A 15,046-nucleotide genomic window follows, 5' to 3' on the forward strand; every position below is an offset into this window, starting at 1 on the left:
CAAATGATTATATTTTTTGGTGATTTACATTTTTTTAGATTATTATCATTATTTATATGATCGATTATAATATTGATTAATAGAAATACACATGATATCAAGTAAATACATATGCTATTTGCAATGCACCTTTCATAGATACAAATCACAGAGTGCCTTACAGTCAAATACAATGAATTCCATCATAAAAAGTCCTAAAAAACACAACGAAAAAGACAAGTGAACATAAACACTCTTGTCTAACGAAGGACTTGTTTAAATGAAGTAAATCTTAAATCTTAATCCTGTCGAAACAATAAGTAAACTCGCTCCCATCTTTAGACTTTTGAATCAATGGGCCACGTTTCTGTTTACATCACGCCTATTGGTCGAGACGCACGTCAATCACAACATAGGTCAGCATTTGGGCGGGATGCGTTGTCAGAAAGGGGCGTGGTTTAGACAGACCGGAGTGGAGGCGGTCGTGTGTGTTTAGTATCGCCGTGAAAAGTTGCCCACCGTTTGCCGTCAGTGGAACCGAACCGGTACCTTTTTAGGTGGTGGGGGGAGAGGGGTGTCGCCGTTTTGAGCATGCGCACAGTGTAGCACCAAAAGCGCGTCTTAATTTTTTAGTTCAGGCAAAGTGGCGCGCAACCTGTTTGGTTTTCGTACACTTTGGTTCGGATCACACCCACTCGGACTCGGTCCACTTGTTCGTGCACCGTCACCGTGGGTGCTTTTGACGCACACTGTTGGACTCCCACCCCTCTTACGCGCAAAAGACTGGGAGGACTTGTTGCGCCTCATTGTGGGGACTGGCGCACCAGTCACCAGTCTGGTCCAGAAGAACCACACTCCGCACCTGGTTGCGTTCACGGACTGAAGGTGCGGTGAGGCTCGGTGGTCGTGCACGACATCCATACTGATATTTAAATGGAAAACTTTCGTCTGCTTGATTCAATTCCGCTCCTTACTTGACAAATCACCGACCCGCTCCAACATGTCCGAGCGAGACAACGATGGAGCGCCGGACTTCATCCCGGCCCGAGTGTCCCGAGGCCGGCGAAGTGGTGTCATCCTGCCCGGTGGTGGTGGCCAGGACGCGGAGACCATTCTGCTGGAGTCCGTGAAGGCAGCACCGAGGCGTAGCAGCATCATCAAGGTAGAAAATAACATTTATCGTGTTGGTGTGTTGTGTTTTGGGGCTTAACTTTACATAGGGTGTCCCTTAAAATATAAACACACTTAGAATCATTTAAAAGTCAGTTTTTATTCAATTGTATCATTTTTATTGTAAATGTTATGTCAACACCTGTTTAAATGTTTATACATCATCTTGGGGACACCCTATATTTATTTTCTATACACTAGTTTTATTTTAGACAAAATAATGTTGAGTAAAAACAATACAAATTTGTCTAATTCCATTAGACAGGGCACACAGTGAGTCACATGGTGGTCTGTGGGCTTAACGAGGACCTCCTTAAAACTGCCCTAACCCTGATCTAGCTAATTCTTGGCAACTGTGGTAATGGTTTGGTTTATTTTGACCATGCTCACAAGGTTACATTGCAGTATATCATGTGTTTACGGTTTCACAATTCAGCATGTCCGAAAACGAGTAGAATGAAGCAAAATTCATAACTCTCCCCCTTCTCCGTGTAACAGCACTGATTTATAATTTGTTCACTTCCTGTTCACTTTATAAGTGAAATGTATTCATGCATCGAGAGTGATTTTACATCAAATTTAAATATGTTATTTCACGATTATTTGGGTCACCCTTTCTCAGATCACACATCATCGCTACCTATAGGTACAAACACGTATATCTCCATTTTCAAATGTGTTTCTATCCAAAAAAACCCCAACACATTTTTCAGGTTTTGTATATAAGAGAAATACTGGAGATGTATGGCTTTTATTGGACAGCGACACGGTAACAGGAGTAAGGTGCTCAGCGGCTGTAAGCTCCACAGGGACCCCCTCAAAACCGCTTGAACCCACGTAAATGTATGGAACAAACTTAGTGTATATTTATCTATAGTATTGAAATGTGATTCTGATCAATCTATCTGTCGTAGAGCGTCATGACGTCATGATCCGGTTCTGTGCAGGTGACCTCATGGTTTTCCACCTGTGCTCAGGTTGCAGGTCAGGGAGCAGTAGTACTTGTAGTAGCAGGAGCCGTAGTGGTTGTAGTGTCAGTGTGAAGAAGTGAGGAGGAGGATCATGTTTTGGTCATGATTACACATGTTTACTCACTCACCCTCATTTGCCACCATGTGTGCTTGGAGGAGGTCATGTAGACGCTCTGAAAGCAAGGGGCCGCAAAGATACATTCTGAAAGAAAAAACGCATATTAAGTGCTTGTATTAGGGAAAAAAAACGCATGCAATGTACTGTTTCTTGTTAACTTACACCGAACTTGTTTCCTTTTCACCACATTGCAGAGCAAAGTTCTCCTGGTTTAATTAGAACTCGTATTTACACAGCCCTCTTAATCATGCCGTTCACATTTTGACTTCATGAGACCAAGATGACACTTAGCAACTGATCAACAGCACTTCTCAGAGGGAAGTGGCCACTGAGCTTAGAGTGTCATCAGCAGGTTGCAACAGAGACTGAAAGAGTCAGAAAAAGGCATATTGTATGAAATGTATTGGTCCATTCATGGATCGCCTGCCCTATCTGCCCTGGGCTCCGTGCACCTCGGCCTGCTTCCCTGCCCTTAGGGACTTTTTGTCAGCACCTCCAGGGAGAGGCGGGCTCTCCTCCCCTGTCCTGTCTGCCCTGGGCTTCATGCACCTAGGCTTGCATTACAGACAAGTCCCGGAGTGACTTTGAATTTATTAAAAACATTTTTTTACTCTGGGTAAGAGAGGCACCCATGTACCACAGCCCGATGAATTTTGCCATTCAGCTCCTTGTTAGAGAGCAGCAAGTTGTAGAAAAAATACCGAAACACTAAACAGTTGTAAATGTGCATTCAAAAATTTAGAGAAAGTCAAATTAAGTACAATTGTGCATTTTAGGTCCATCGTAAAATTTCACCCGAAATCTTAACTTTTTGTGAGTGGTGCATAATGTACAGTAATTCTTCGTATATTGCGGTTAACTGCTTTCACAACCGACCGTGATAAGTGAATTCTCTGTGAAGTAGGATTCCTTATTTATGAATGAAATATTTTTGTAGTTAGAGCATAGAAAACCTGTTTACGACCTCCTAAATATGTTTTTTAACATTATCAGAGTTCTCTAGACATAAACTAACACCCCTATAGTCACCTTTTCACTCGTATTACCCAATACAGTAGACATAATAAGAGTAAATAAGCCATTTAAGACATAAATAAGACTTGTGTGTGTTGGTATAAATGTGTTCGCTAAGAGAGCAGAGTGAGTAGCAGACAGGAAGTGACATCGGGTGTTCATGGTTGAGTTTCAGCTTGCCATGGGTTATGGCCGCAACAGTAGCCTGTGTTTTTATTTGGGATTTTTATTAGGGATTATTGGGTGCGTGAGATAATTCAAACCTGCAATAAAAGCCTGTTGTTCCGGCAATCAAATCTGGCATTTGTGTGTCTCACCGTACATTACATAACGTTACTGACATAGTGACCAGTGTAGAATACTACATCAATGTTTTTGAATGCGTCTTTTGAATGCCTTATATTTGTATTTTAGTTAATTTAGCAATCTTTATGCTTGAAAATGTTTAATTTTGGCAAAAAAAATACAAAACATTTGCATACACATAACATGTTTTGATGAATAATGTTAATTTAAACTGAACTAATAATATTCAATCATGAAAGAGCATGTTTTTTAAATTAATATATGTTTTTAACAATGGTGGTAGAGTTAAACTCTGAAATTTCAGCCATGACTGTATATTAAAAAAATGTTTTTTTTTTAAAAGACTGACTGCATATCAGCTTTGGGTTGTAGGCGACAAAGTGTGTTAGGATTATTATCAACATTTCCGTTTTTTATCAATTTTTGCTGTTGCATTAAAAAAAAAAACTTTTTTAATTGCATTTTTAAATGCGCTGCGGTGCCAATGAAACACAGGCTGCAGACTACACTTTGGACACCCCTGACTTAGGTTTTGCGGTTGTTATTTTGGCGTAGTTGTGGATGCCATGAGCTAGTTTTGCTTCAATAAAGAGATGGTTGATTTTCCACCTTCTTGTCATCCTTACAACAGCTGGGCAGACGTTACAGTCATCATCCCCAACACACAAAATTCCCCTCTCTCTGCAGTGCCACTCCAAGCTACAATGTATTTTTATATATTATTGATGGTTGGATTGGTGTATTGTATTGTGACGTGGATTACGTTGGTTAAGTCCCCATTGACAGCCCAGGTGCCAAATGCACCGTCTGCCACTGTCTGCACTATAGTCTAACATCAACCGCAACCTCACATCTACTTTTGTATTTTTCTCCTTCAGAATAGTCCGGCACCAATCTTTTCATTTCCATGACAGCCATTAAGGCATCGACAAACATGACATGTCACCCTCTGCTTGTTCCCGCTAAGTGGTGAGGTCCGTTATGACAGGCAGTGTACCTTATGTTGCGTCCATCAGCGTTTTATATAAAGTGACGTCATGGCCGGCATAGAGCAGCTTTGTCCCAAACAACAAGCAGCAGCAGCTGTGGTGAGCTGATGTGACTTCCCAGAGAGATGTGCTACCAGCAGCAGCATGACACGAACACACAGTGGGGCCTCAGTGGACGCCATCGCCTTGCATTAACGCACGCACACACACGCAAACACACAAACACACACACACACTGTCATTACTGTTGAGCAGTGTCCAGCAGTAAACAAACAATTCTTCACTGCTTGGCATGGCCGGGGAGGATCTGACAATGTGACTAAACACAACAAAGTGAGAACAAGGCGAAAAAAAAAGACAATGTGATAATTTTTGTTCTTATAAAAAAAGCAACATTGGAACAGAGAACAGGACTGCTCTGGGAAAGGACAAAAATAAACACGGCTATAAACTTTGCATGCAATTCCAACTCTGACCACTATGGTCTGGTGGCTCTAATAATAATAATAATAATAATAATAACAAGGGCTCCGCGATACTAATGCATTTCATTTATAGCTGCCTGTTTTTTGTTCACGTTTGTTACCGCCGCCAAGGAGATTATGTTTTCATCATTGTGGTATTATAATTTTTGTGCGTGTGTAATTTGTCAAATACTAGTAATATACCTAAATGTATGTGTTTTTGTAACACTGAAGACAACTTGGAGTCTTCAGTAAATCCAACATGCATTTTTTTAAACAAAACTGTTTTCTTTCAACGCTATTGAAAATTTAGCATCTTTGACAAATCTAACTTTCAGGTTTTTGCAAACACTGAAAAAGAATGTAGTCTTTGTTAAACCCAACATATGTGTTTTCCAAAACATTGAAGATAATTTAGAGTTTTGAATGAACCGATGCTTTTTTTTTTTTTAGCAAAGCTATTTCTTAGCCTTCATTAAACCAAATGTACATGTTTTTGCAAATACTAAAGACAATTTTGAGTCGAAACGTAGCGTTTTCAGAAACATTGAAGACAATTTAGCGTCTTTGATGAACCTTGCTTGCATGTTTTTGTTCGCAAAGAGTTTCTGATGTACATGTTTTTGCCAACATTGACAATTTAGCGTCTTTAATGAACCTAGCGTGCGTGGTTTTCTTATGAAAGGTGATTTAGTTGTCATTAAACCTAACGCAAAAAAACCTTATATATAAACCTTTTTGCAAACCATGAAGACACTTTACAGTCTTCAGTGACGCTATCGCACATCTTTTTGTACATAGTGAAGACAATTTAGAGTGTTCATGACCTGAACTGCATTGTTCAAAACGTTCACCGAACGCACGTGTTTTCAGAAACATTGAGGACACCTTGGAACCCTCAACAAAGCTAGTGTACATGTTTCTGTAAACATCAATAACAATTTATGAATAAACATGAATACAAACACAAGATATGTGTTTTTTGATTCTTTGGCCAATTCTTATATTTTGTAAACATCAAAGACAATTCAGAGTCTTCAAAGAAACTAATGTATATGCTAACGCACTGTACCTGTTACATAAAAATGAAGACAAATTTGACTAAACCTCATGTACGTGTTTTTTGTAATCACTGAAGACAGTTTGATTTTTCGGCCAAGCTAACTTACATATTTTCATAAACATCAAAGACACTTCAATAAAGTTGCCATGCATGATTTTTGGAAACACTGAAGACCAGACATTAACAAGCAAAAGGTCATCGTTGAAGCTCACAGCAACTTCTTTGCTTGTCTTGTTGTCGAGCTGACATGCAATTAAGTCTCTGTCGTGTCTTTAAGCGGATGTATCACCCCTTGATTCACGTCTGAGACATTTCAAATGTTCCTCAACTCATAATTCCTCCTAATTGTCACCCTCCTGCCTGTGATTGGCCCACGCAGCGTGTTGCCAGATGGCTTTGTCGCGCAGCCAAAGCTGCCTCCCCCCCCTCCTCCAAGACCCCCACGTGCTGACGTCATCAACACACTTCTAGGTCCATAAGATGGCAATATTTTGACACACACATTTACGCTCATGTGCAAAAATGAGGACAGCCCATGGTGTAACTCTTCTACCGCTGCCCCCGCAAGAGTGAAAATTTGTCAAAACACGCACCCATACTGCACTATTATTTTTCTGACAAATACACCACATGGCGGCGCTGTTATTAAACACAGACGTTTGACCCCCAAAGGTCTGATTGACTTGAAATTTCTCACACAGCTTTACAAAACACCCACTGTAACTTGAGAGTGTTTGGCGTTATCGCCGCGAAATTTGGTACCCACCTTTCTGGGACTGACAAGTACATGTGTGTAAAATATGAGCAAGATTGGTTGACAAACATATTTGCAGGGGGCGGGAATTAAAGATTAATTGTCCATAAGTAATTGACCATTTGTCTAATGATGATAAAACTGAGGATCTCTGTATGACAAGTATGCCAGCATGTCTTGCAAAGCATTTTGACCACAACCTATTGGGGGTGGCGCAAAAATAAGGACACCATTTCCTCACATGATTGTATTATTTTCCGGATTTATTTACAGTACACACTTAGTTAGCCTAGGAACCAATCATAACAGTCAACAAAAAAAATACTGTACTGTCCTGATCTTCAAGTTATTTCTGTGTGTGTTTTCATTCACACACTGTCATGCTTAATCACACTATCACTATCCATTGCCATGTTGGCCTTCTGGCAGGTTACATGCCAACACAGCGAGCTGATTTGCTGGCTAGCATCAATATAAACAGCCCGAGGCTAATGTGTTTAACCTGATTGAGATTAACGTTTGGTGCCAGATGTTCCAGCTTCGCCCGCACTGGGCCAGCCGACATAGCCATACAGGAATTACGGAATTATCTTGAACATACTTTTTTATTATGCATATTCTTTTAAAATAAAATGAACCCTCCATTTGAAGGATGGTACCATATGCATTTTTCTTTTGGGTTTCCTTTGTAGAGAGAGTACGCCAAAGATATATTTAGTACTTTTTAGGCAATCTTTAGTTTAGGAATCCAGTAAGGACAGACATTTCTGAGAAATGTTTGTTTTGGTATTATCATTTTATTGTATTTATTGCACTAATTCAATCCCTGAAGTCTGTACTTGCAGTCATTCCTCAAATGTTTTGCTTTTTATTTGAAATCTATCTGTGTTTCTCACCCGTTCTCACCCTTCTATTTAACTCGCGTCTCTGAGTAGTATATTTTTGTGTATTAGATACACTTTTTGGGTATTTTTATGTGCATTTTCCCAGCATTTGCCAGCAATAATGTCATAAAATGTAGTCATACTTTATATATGTCTATATACAGTGCTCCAGAAGTATTGGAACAGTGAGGTCAATTCCTTTGTTTTTGCTGTAGACTGAAAACATGAGCAAAACTATTGGAACATGTGACTGGTGTGTTTTGTTGCCCAGGTGTGTCCGATTGCATTGCTTACTCAATCAATAAATAGCACAAACAGTGGTCATAGCCAGTACAACCATTTGAAAAGTCCTGAAGAAGAAATAGACCACTGGTGTAGAGGATGTTTTCCACTGCGGTCCGTAGATTGAAAAATGAAAGGACGTGGGGGTCCTTTCTGATATTTTCAATTTTCTAAAAACACTAAAACAAATACAAGGTAGACATGCTAAGAAGTTATACATGTATGTATGGAACAGCCTGCATCTCATACTTGTGTTAAAGGTGACAGAGTGTATTAGCCTACAGTATTATCGTGATAAAACGAGTGTAAGATATATACACTGCTCAAAAAAAAGGGGAACACTCAATTCACACTCAAGTCAAAAGTGCTGCGCCGTTATTCAAACTGTCCACTTAGGAAGCAACACAGACTGACAATCATTTTCACAATCTGTTGAGTGAATGGAATAGACAACAGGTGGTGTCTTTTTCCACTTCAATTTTGAGCGTGATTCCAAACCCAGACCTCCACGGGTTAATAAATTTGATTTCCTTTGAGAATTTTTGTGTGATTTTGTTGCCAGCACATTCAACTATGTAAAGACAAAAGTATTTAATAAGAATATTAAGAATATTTCATTAATTTAGATCTAGGATGTGTTATTTTAGTGTTCCCTTTATTTTAGTGTGTGTGTGTGTGTGTGTGTGTGTGTGTGTGTATATATATATATATTTATATATATATATACAGTATAAAAAAATATATACACACAGTATATATATATACACAGTATATATATATACACAGTATATATATATATATGTATATGTGTGTGTGTGTGTGTGTGTGTGTGTGTATGTGGCCCCTTTCACAAAGAAAACATAAGTGAACCGAGCGTATGTTTTCATGAACATCCGTCTAAAATGTTTGCGGGATACTGTGTTTTCTCCTGCCGCCGTCACTCGGCGTGGACGTGTACACTTAAAAGTGTTCATAATTGATCTCAGTTACATAAGCTCATCATATTGTTAAAACATTCAGCAGTAGGAGCGCGAGTCAAGAATTGACAAGGTTACAATGCGGCAGCCCATTGAATGAAACTCACGCAAGACTTTGCAGACTTTGGGTGCCAACCTTGCAAACATACTGAAGCATTAAAGTAGAATGAATGATGTGAAATGATTCTTGGCTACTATGCCATCATATTAGAGTGTTTTGTCAAAATAATTACAGATCTGAAAAGCCATCATCAGGGGCTTTAATTTGACGTACTACTTGATGTGGTTCGCTGCAACTGGATTTTTGACCTTTTTGCTCGTGAACTTTGACTAGAGACATGTCCATCACCAAAATGTACTCAGATGCTCACTCCCTTTTATGTTTACACCAAGTCTGGAGAGGATCACAAATTTGGCATTTGACAATGTTGCACCCTTGACCTTTGATATAGCCCATAAATTAGGGATGTCTGATATTGGCTTTTTTGCCGATATCCGAGATGCCGACATTGTCCAACTCTCAATTTCCGATACCGATATCAGCTGATACGTGTAACACACATATCTCCTGTCGTGGAATTAACAGATATCTGTTGTGAAGCTAATGGATACAGCATCAGCAGTTAGCGTCGCAACGTGGCTGTAAACGGCATTGTACGACACTGTACAACCTCTGAGAAATACTTGCGATTAGGCTTAGGCTATGCCTAGCACTGTTACAGTGTTCCCTTGTGCTATCGTGGTTCACTCGCTCTTTCGCTGATTTTATTTTGTGTTTAAGAAGAACTGCATTGTGGGAAGTTGGGTGTCTCTCTCTTCCTTCTCTCATCTGTCTGCACTGCCTATTGTCTTCTGTGTCCTGATTGGCTGAAGACCATTGTCAATCAATATCCTTCGTGCCACCCTGCAGTGTCTCCTGTGTCATCGGTAGCTTGCTTGCTTGCTGTGTAAGGACTGTAGAAGTTACATGGCTGTAGGGCGCCATCATGGAATATATCAATCTTTGGTTCGGGCAGGTGGACTGAAACAGGAGGAATACTGCAGTAATATGTTTTAACAAGGATACAAAAATGCTACAGTACAGCGGAACGGCGAAAGGATAGAAAGACACGGCCAGAGGAGTGACATATGCGTGAGTCAAACAAAGGTTTGAACTTTTTTGTGAGTGTTTAAACAAGAGAGACATGTGAGGAAATCTTAATGCCTGTCTTAGAAAAGTGTACAAAGTCTATGGTGAGATTATTGTGGGCTATTTTGGGAACCTATGCCCCACGATAAACGAGGGAACCCTGTATTCGTTTCCACGCCACACTACAAATTGCATGTGCACATTCATTCCAGGCCAAAATTAACATATTTCGCACCACCATATTTAAATTCAATTTCATCTGCAAGTAGATATTTAAGTGAATTTATATTCTACAACATGAGTTTGAAAGGCTTGAAGTTGGACTTAACATTCAAAGCTGTCGTATGAGTCAAGGTGGTCCAACACTCAGTATAAATTTGATACAAGATTGAAGAGGAAGAAGTAATCTACATAGGAAACACGTATATGAATGAAAATGCACCCGATATCATATGAAAAAAGATTTTACCGTCGCTTACTTCCGGGAATTGCAACTTTCCTACTAGTGAGGATAAGTGCCATAGAAATGGATGGGTGGAAGGGAAGGGGCAAACTAGTTTGCTGCTAGCCACCCACGGTTGTTTACACGCTTGAGAGGCGGTTTGATGAGGTCATTTGTGTGCCGGAAAATATTGGAGCCCACAGGCCTATATACAGCATGATGTTTATTGTCGGCTTTCATTATAGGGAAAAATCCAGATACCGATATTGACAGATATTAAATTTTTATGCCAATATTGGGCGGATAACATTGGTAGGCCGATATTATCGGACATCCCTAACCTTAATGCATTGCCATGTAAAAACCTCTGAAGCCAAATAAGCTATATTGTGAATATCAAGTGTTTTGGTGTTGATTTGAGAGAGCAAGAAAGGGTAAGGTAACAAAGAAATTCCACAAAATGACAACATGGCAAAAGATCTTGCGTTACTTACACTGCGGCAACACACCATAACTTTACAGCTGAGTTAACAAGACCAGAAGAAGCGTGACTCTTGCTATTTGTGTTTTTTTATCTTGATGATAATTACTGTGAATGCTACCTTCACACACGCTCTTTTGCTCAATGCGAAATTACGGCATCTATGCGACTTAACAAGACTCACTTCTGTTTCCTGTGTGCGTCTTTAATGGCGGAAAGCTGAACAAACACGCTCTCAACATGTGAGTGTGAGTGTGTGTTGTTGTAGTAAGGCAAAACCATCCTGGAGATTTTCCCTCCATTGCAACTTGTCCTCTCCATAGATTTCCTTTAAAGGGCAACTGACAGCACGTATTTTACTCCTGTGACGTCCTATCAGCAGCCATCATCAAGAGAAGATCATTTGTGTCTTCTAAAAGCATTCCATCACTTCTAAGCAGGGTTGCAAAAAAATATCTCCAGAAAAAATATCTATAGAAATCCATGGGAAGTTCAATTTGGAACTATTCTTTCGATAGGAACAGATTTAGAATGAATGAGATGTTAAAATTAATAAATTACACATTTTTCAATTCATTCCTTTTCTGAAATGCGTTATTACTTACCATGAATGTGCTTGGTTTTTGTGCAGTTTTTGGATTTATTACACTACACTTTTTATACTAATGTACATATTTTCATTTAGAAAATTATCTTTTAAATATATTTCTATTTTTGCCAACAATAACAGCACAAAATGTAGTGCTTATATTTATATTTTGTCAGTTACCGTATGTACTTTGTTTTTTAATTAATGTCGAGTAGAAGTATTTTTGTATTTTGCCAACAACATGACAAAATTTAGGACATTACATATATTTTCACTTAGTATATTTAGTTTTTTTTGGTGTATTTTTAGTACATTTTAAAAATATTTTGCCAGCAATAACACAAATTTGTGTGCTTTGTGGGGGTGTCACAAGATCTTGTGAGATTAAAATATGACAACATTTCTCATTCAGGAAAAAAATATCTCGTTGGCATTAGGCAATAAATGAAAATGAACGTGATAATTTTGCCAGCCCCCAATATATTGCCATGTGTGTTTGTTTTCCTTGTCTCCTGCTTCCAAACAGGCAGGAAGAGGGTTCACTCTGTGCATTGGTTTCAGCACCTTGGCACATTTGTTCCATAGAACAACGGCATAAACGGAGTGAGCCCTTTTGACGTACAGTCTCTTTGTCTCTGTGGGTGGAGGCAGGGCCAGTAGCATACGCACACAGTGCAGAAGAGTGTAACACAGTAGAAATGAAATTACTAATATTAATTATGCAATATATTGTCATATTTTTTAATTTTTTCATTGAACGTTTCTTAAAAGTAATGTTAAAATTTCATCTCGTCTCATGAGTGTCTCGTGATACCCCTAGTGCTTTGTATATAGTTGGATTTTGTCAATGACTTCATTACAAAAAAATAAAATAAAAATTCTCGTAGAATTATTTGTATATTTTGCCAGCAACATGACAACTTTCAGTACATTGCACGTATTTTCATGTCATATGTTTAGTTATTTTTTTTTACATTTGAAAAATGTTTTTGTCAACAATAATATTGCAAAATTCATTACTTTGTTTATATTTAGTTCATTTTTAACTCGTTATTATTTTAGTACATGATTTTAGTATTTTGCTGTCACGATACAACAAATGAGTGATAATGGTATGACTGTTTTTTACTGACTTATTGTGAATTTGCATAAAATTTGCTAGTGCTTCTGCCATTTGTAGGATTTAGTGTAGAGTATACTTTTAGTAATTTGTGTATATTTTCCGTTATTTAGTTTATCTTTATCACATTTAAAAAAATATTTTGCCAGCAATTAGTAAGTATTAACAATTCTGGGTGTAACTTCTGATATACTGTATTATTAGGTGAGTAATTATGTAGATCAAGTATAAAAAAAGTTAGGGTAAAATCATCAGGTCAGTGAAAGAGATTAAAAGCGTAACAAAAAAATTATAGTAAAGATTTTATGATGGCCACAGTTTGACACTGGAACAGATTCATGATATTTACATGATTTTCTACGGGGAAAGTTGACTAAAGCCGAAGAAATTGGCAGATTAGATGTTCGTACAGTTTACACAGTATCAGTGAAGGCGTACCATTACGTTTCTGGTAGTACCATTGTAGTTTTGGAATGGTTTGGAATGATGTTCTGGGTGAGAGAGACGTTGGTAACGTTTTGACCTATTCTGACGACGGCCTGTTACATCACCTTGTGTGTGTGTGAGTGTGTGTGTGAGAGTGTGTGTCAGCTGTGCGTAGCGTTAACCTCAGGGAGCACAGATTGGGTGAAGCTCTGGAGACTGCACGTCGGCTTGTTTTGTCGTTTCTAGCGTCAGCCTAGAGGGCAACACACACACGCATGCACGCACATGCGCGCGCGCACACACACACACACAATGCTACTTCCCCTCACATTCCAAAAATATGCATATTAGGTTAATTAGAGACTTGAAAGTGTGAATGTTTTTTGTCTGTATGCCGTCTCTCGCCTGAAGTCAAATGGGATGGGCTCCACCTTACCTGTGACTCTCATGAGGACAAGCGATACTGATGGATGGACAGTACAGTATATCTCAGTACATTTAAAAAAATGCAACAATAATATCACAAAACACTACTTTGTGTCTATTTTCATTTACCATATATTTTTTTTCTATTTTTAGTCAATTGTTTTTTATCATTTTGCCAATAATATTACCAATTTCTGTACTTGGTGTATATTTTCATTTAATATATTTTCTTATTGTTTAGGTTAATACTGTATTTATTTATTTGTCCATAGGTATGAATGTGAGTGTGAATGGTTGTTTGTCGTTTTGTGCCCTGCGATTGGCTGGCCCAGTCCAGGGTGTACCCCGCCTCTTGGCCGAAGTCAGCTGCGATAGGCTCCAGCATATCCTCGTGATCTGAGTGAAGGTAAGTGGCATAGAAAATGGATGGATGGATATTTTGTTATTTTTAAAAATATTTTTAGTAATTAAAAAAATTTGCCAACAATATCACGAAAATCTGTGCTTTGTGTTTATTTTCATTTCCTGTAATATATTTTGTTGTTTTTTTAGTATATTTTTACTACTTAAAAAATATTTTGCCAATAATGTCATAAAATTCTGTAATTTGTATATATTTTCATTTGATATATTAAATCTTTTGAATACATAAGTATATAAAAATAATACTTTCTTTTATTTTATATATTTTATCTTATTTTTTATATTTTGCCAACAATATTACCACAAAATTCATCACTTTGTGTATGTTAAGTTCATTTTAGTAGTGCATGTTTTTAATATTTTGCTATCATAATATGGCGATAAAGCGATAACGTGTGACAGCCTCTTGTAGTCTTCTTTGGTCCTGGTCCTGCCTTGGTCGTGGTATCAAGGACACAGTGAGATGTGTTTACGCTGACAGAGACAGCAAGGGAGAGGTGGTGATTTGTAGATAAACAGTTTGTCGTCGTCTTTCTCTCTGCTGTCCTTGCCGTACTCACCCTGGCACACACACAGACCTAAACTAGTTTGTGTGTTATTTATCTCTCTCGCACGGATATGCGCATTTAAAATCCTCTTTTATGCTTTCGTGTTTTAATTCCGCCTCACAAGCGAGCGAAGAGTGAAGGTCAACTTTATAAATCCCACATAATTCGCATTAACTTCCTAATAACGCGCATAAGCACTCTTTCATTCCCGTTGAGTTGCGTCTCGCCTCCTCCTTTCCCATAAAAACAAATTATAAAATAGTATTTGGCCTTCATATTTATTTTTTCCCTTAATGTACTGTATTGACCCAAGTATTTTTTTCTATCAAATAATAATAGAAAAAAACATATGAAAACGAGAGGTCATCTTAGATCTTTTCAAAAAAGGTACTTGGTGCGGACTTTGGTGCGGTTTGCTTAGCGTTTTCATGGGACCAATGACTGCGCAAAGAAACAACATATACGTAAAGCATATTAAAAAGCTTTCAACA

The 15,046-nt window shown here is 38.3% G+C and overlaps 1 protein-coding gene across 1 annotated transcript in view; it reads left to right on the top strand.

The window, feature by feature from the left end:
• Positions 1-429: 429 nt before the first annotated feature.
• plcl1 (phospholipase C like 1) overlaps positions 430-15,046 on the top strand; it is a 69,457-nt gene continuing 54,840 nt past the window's right edge. Inside the window, exon 1 of the mRNA XM_054786562.1 lies at positions 430-1,141. Within this exon, the coding sequence (XP_054642537.1) occupies positions 980-1,141 (162 nt within the window). The 5' untranslated portion in view covers positions 430-979. The remainder of the gene's footprint in view (positions 1,142-15,046) is intronic.

This window comes from Dunckerocampus dactyliophorus, chromosome 9, assembly GCF_027744805.1.
Source record: "Dunckerocampus dactyliophorus isolate RoL2022-P2 chromosome 9, RoL_Ddac_1.1, whole genome shotgun sequence".
In the NCBI taxonomy this organism is placed as follows: domain Eukaryota; kingdom Metazoa; phylum Chordata; class Actinopteri; order Syngnathiformes; family Syngnathidae; genus Dunckerocampus; species Dunckerocampus dactyliophorus.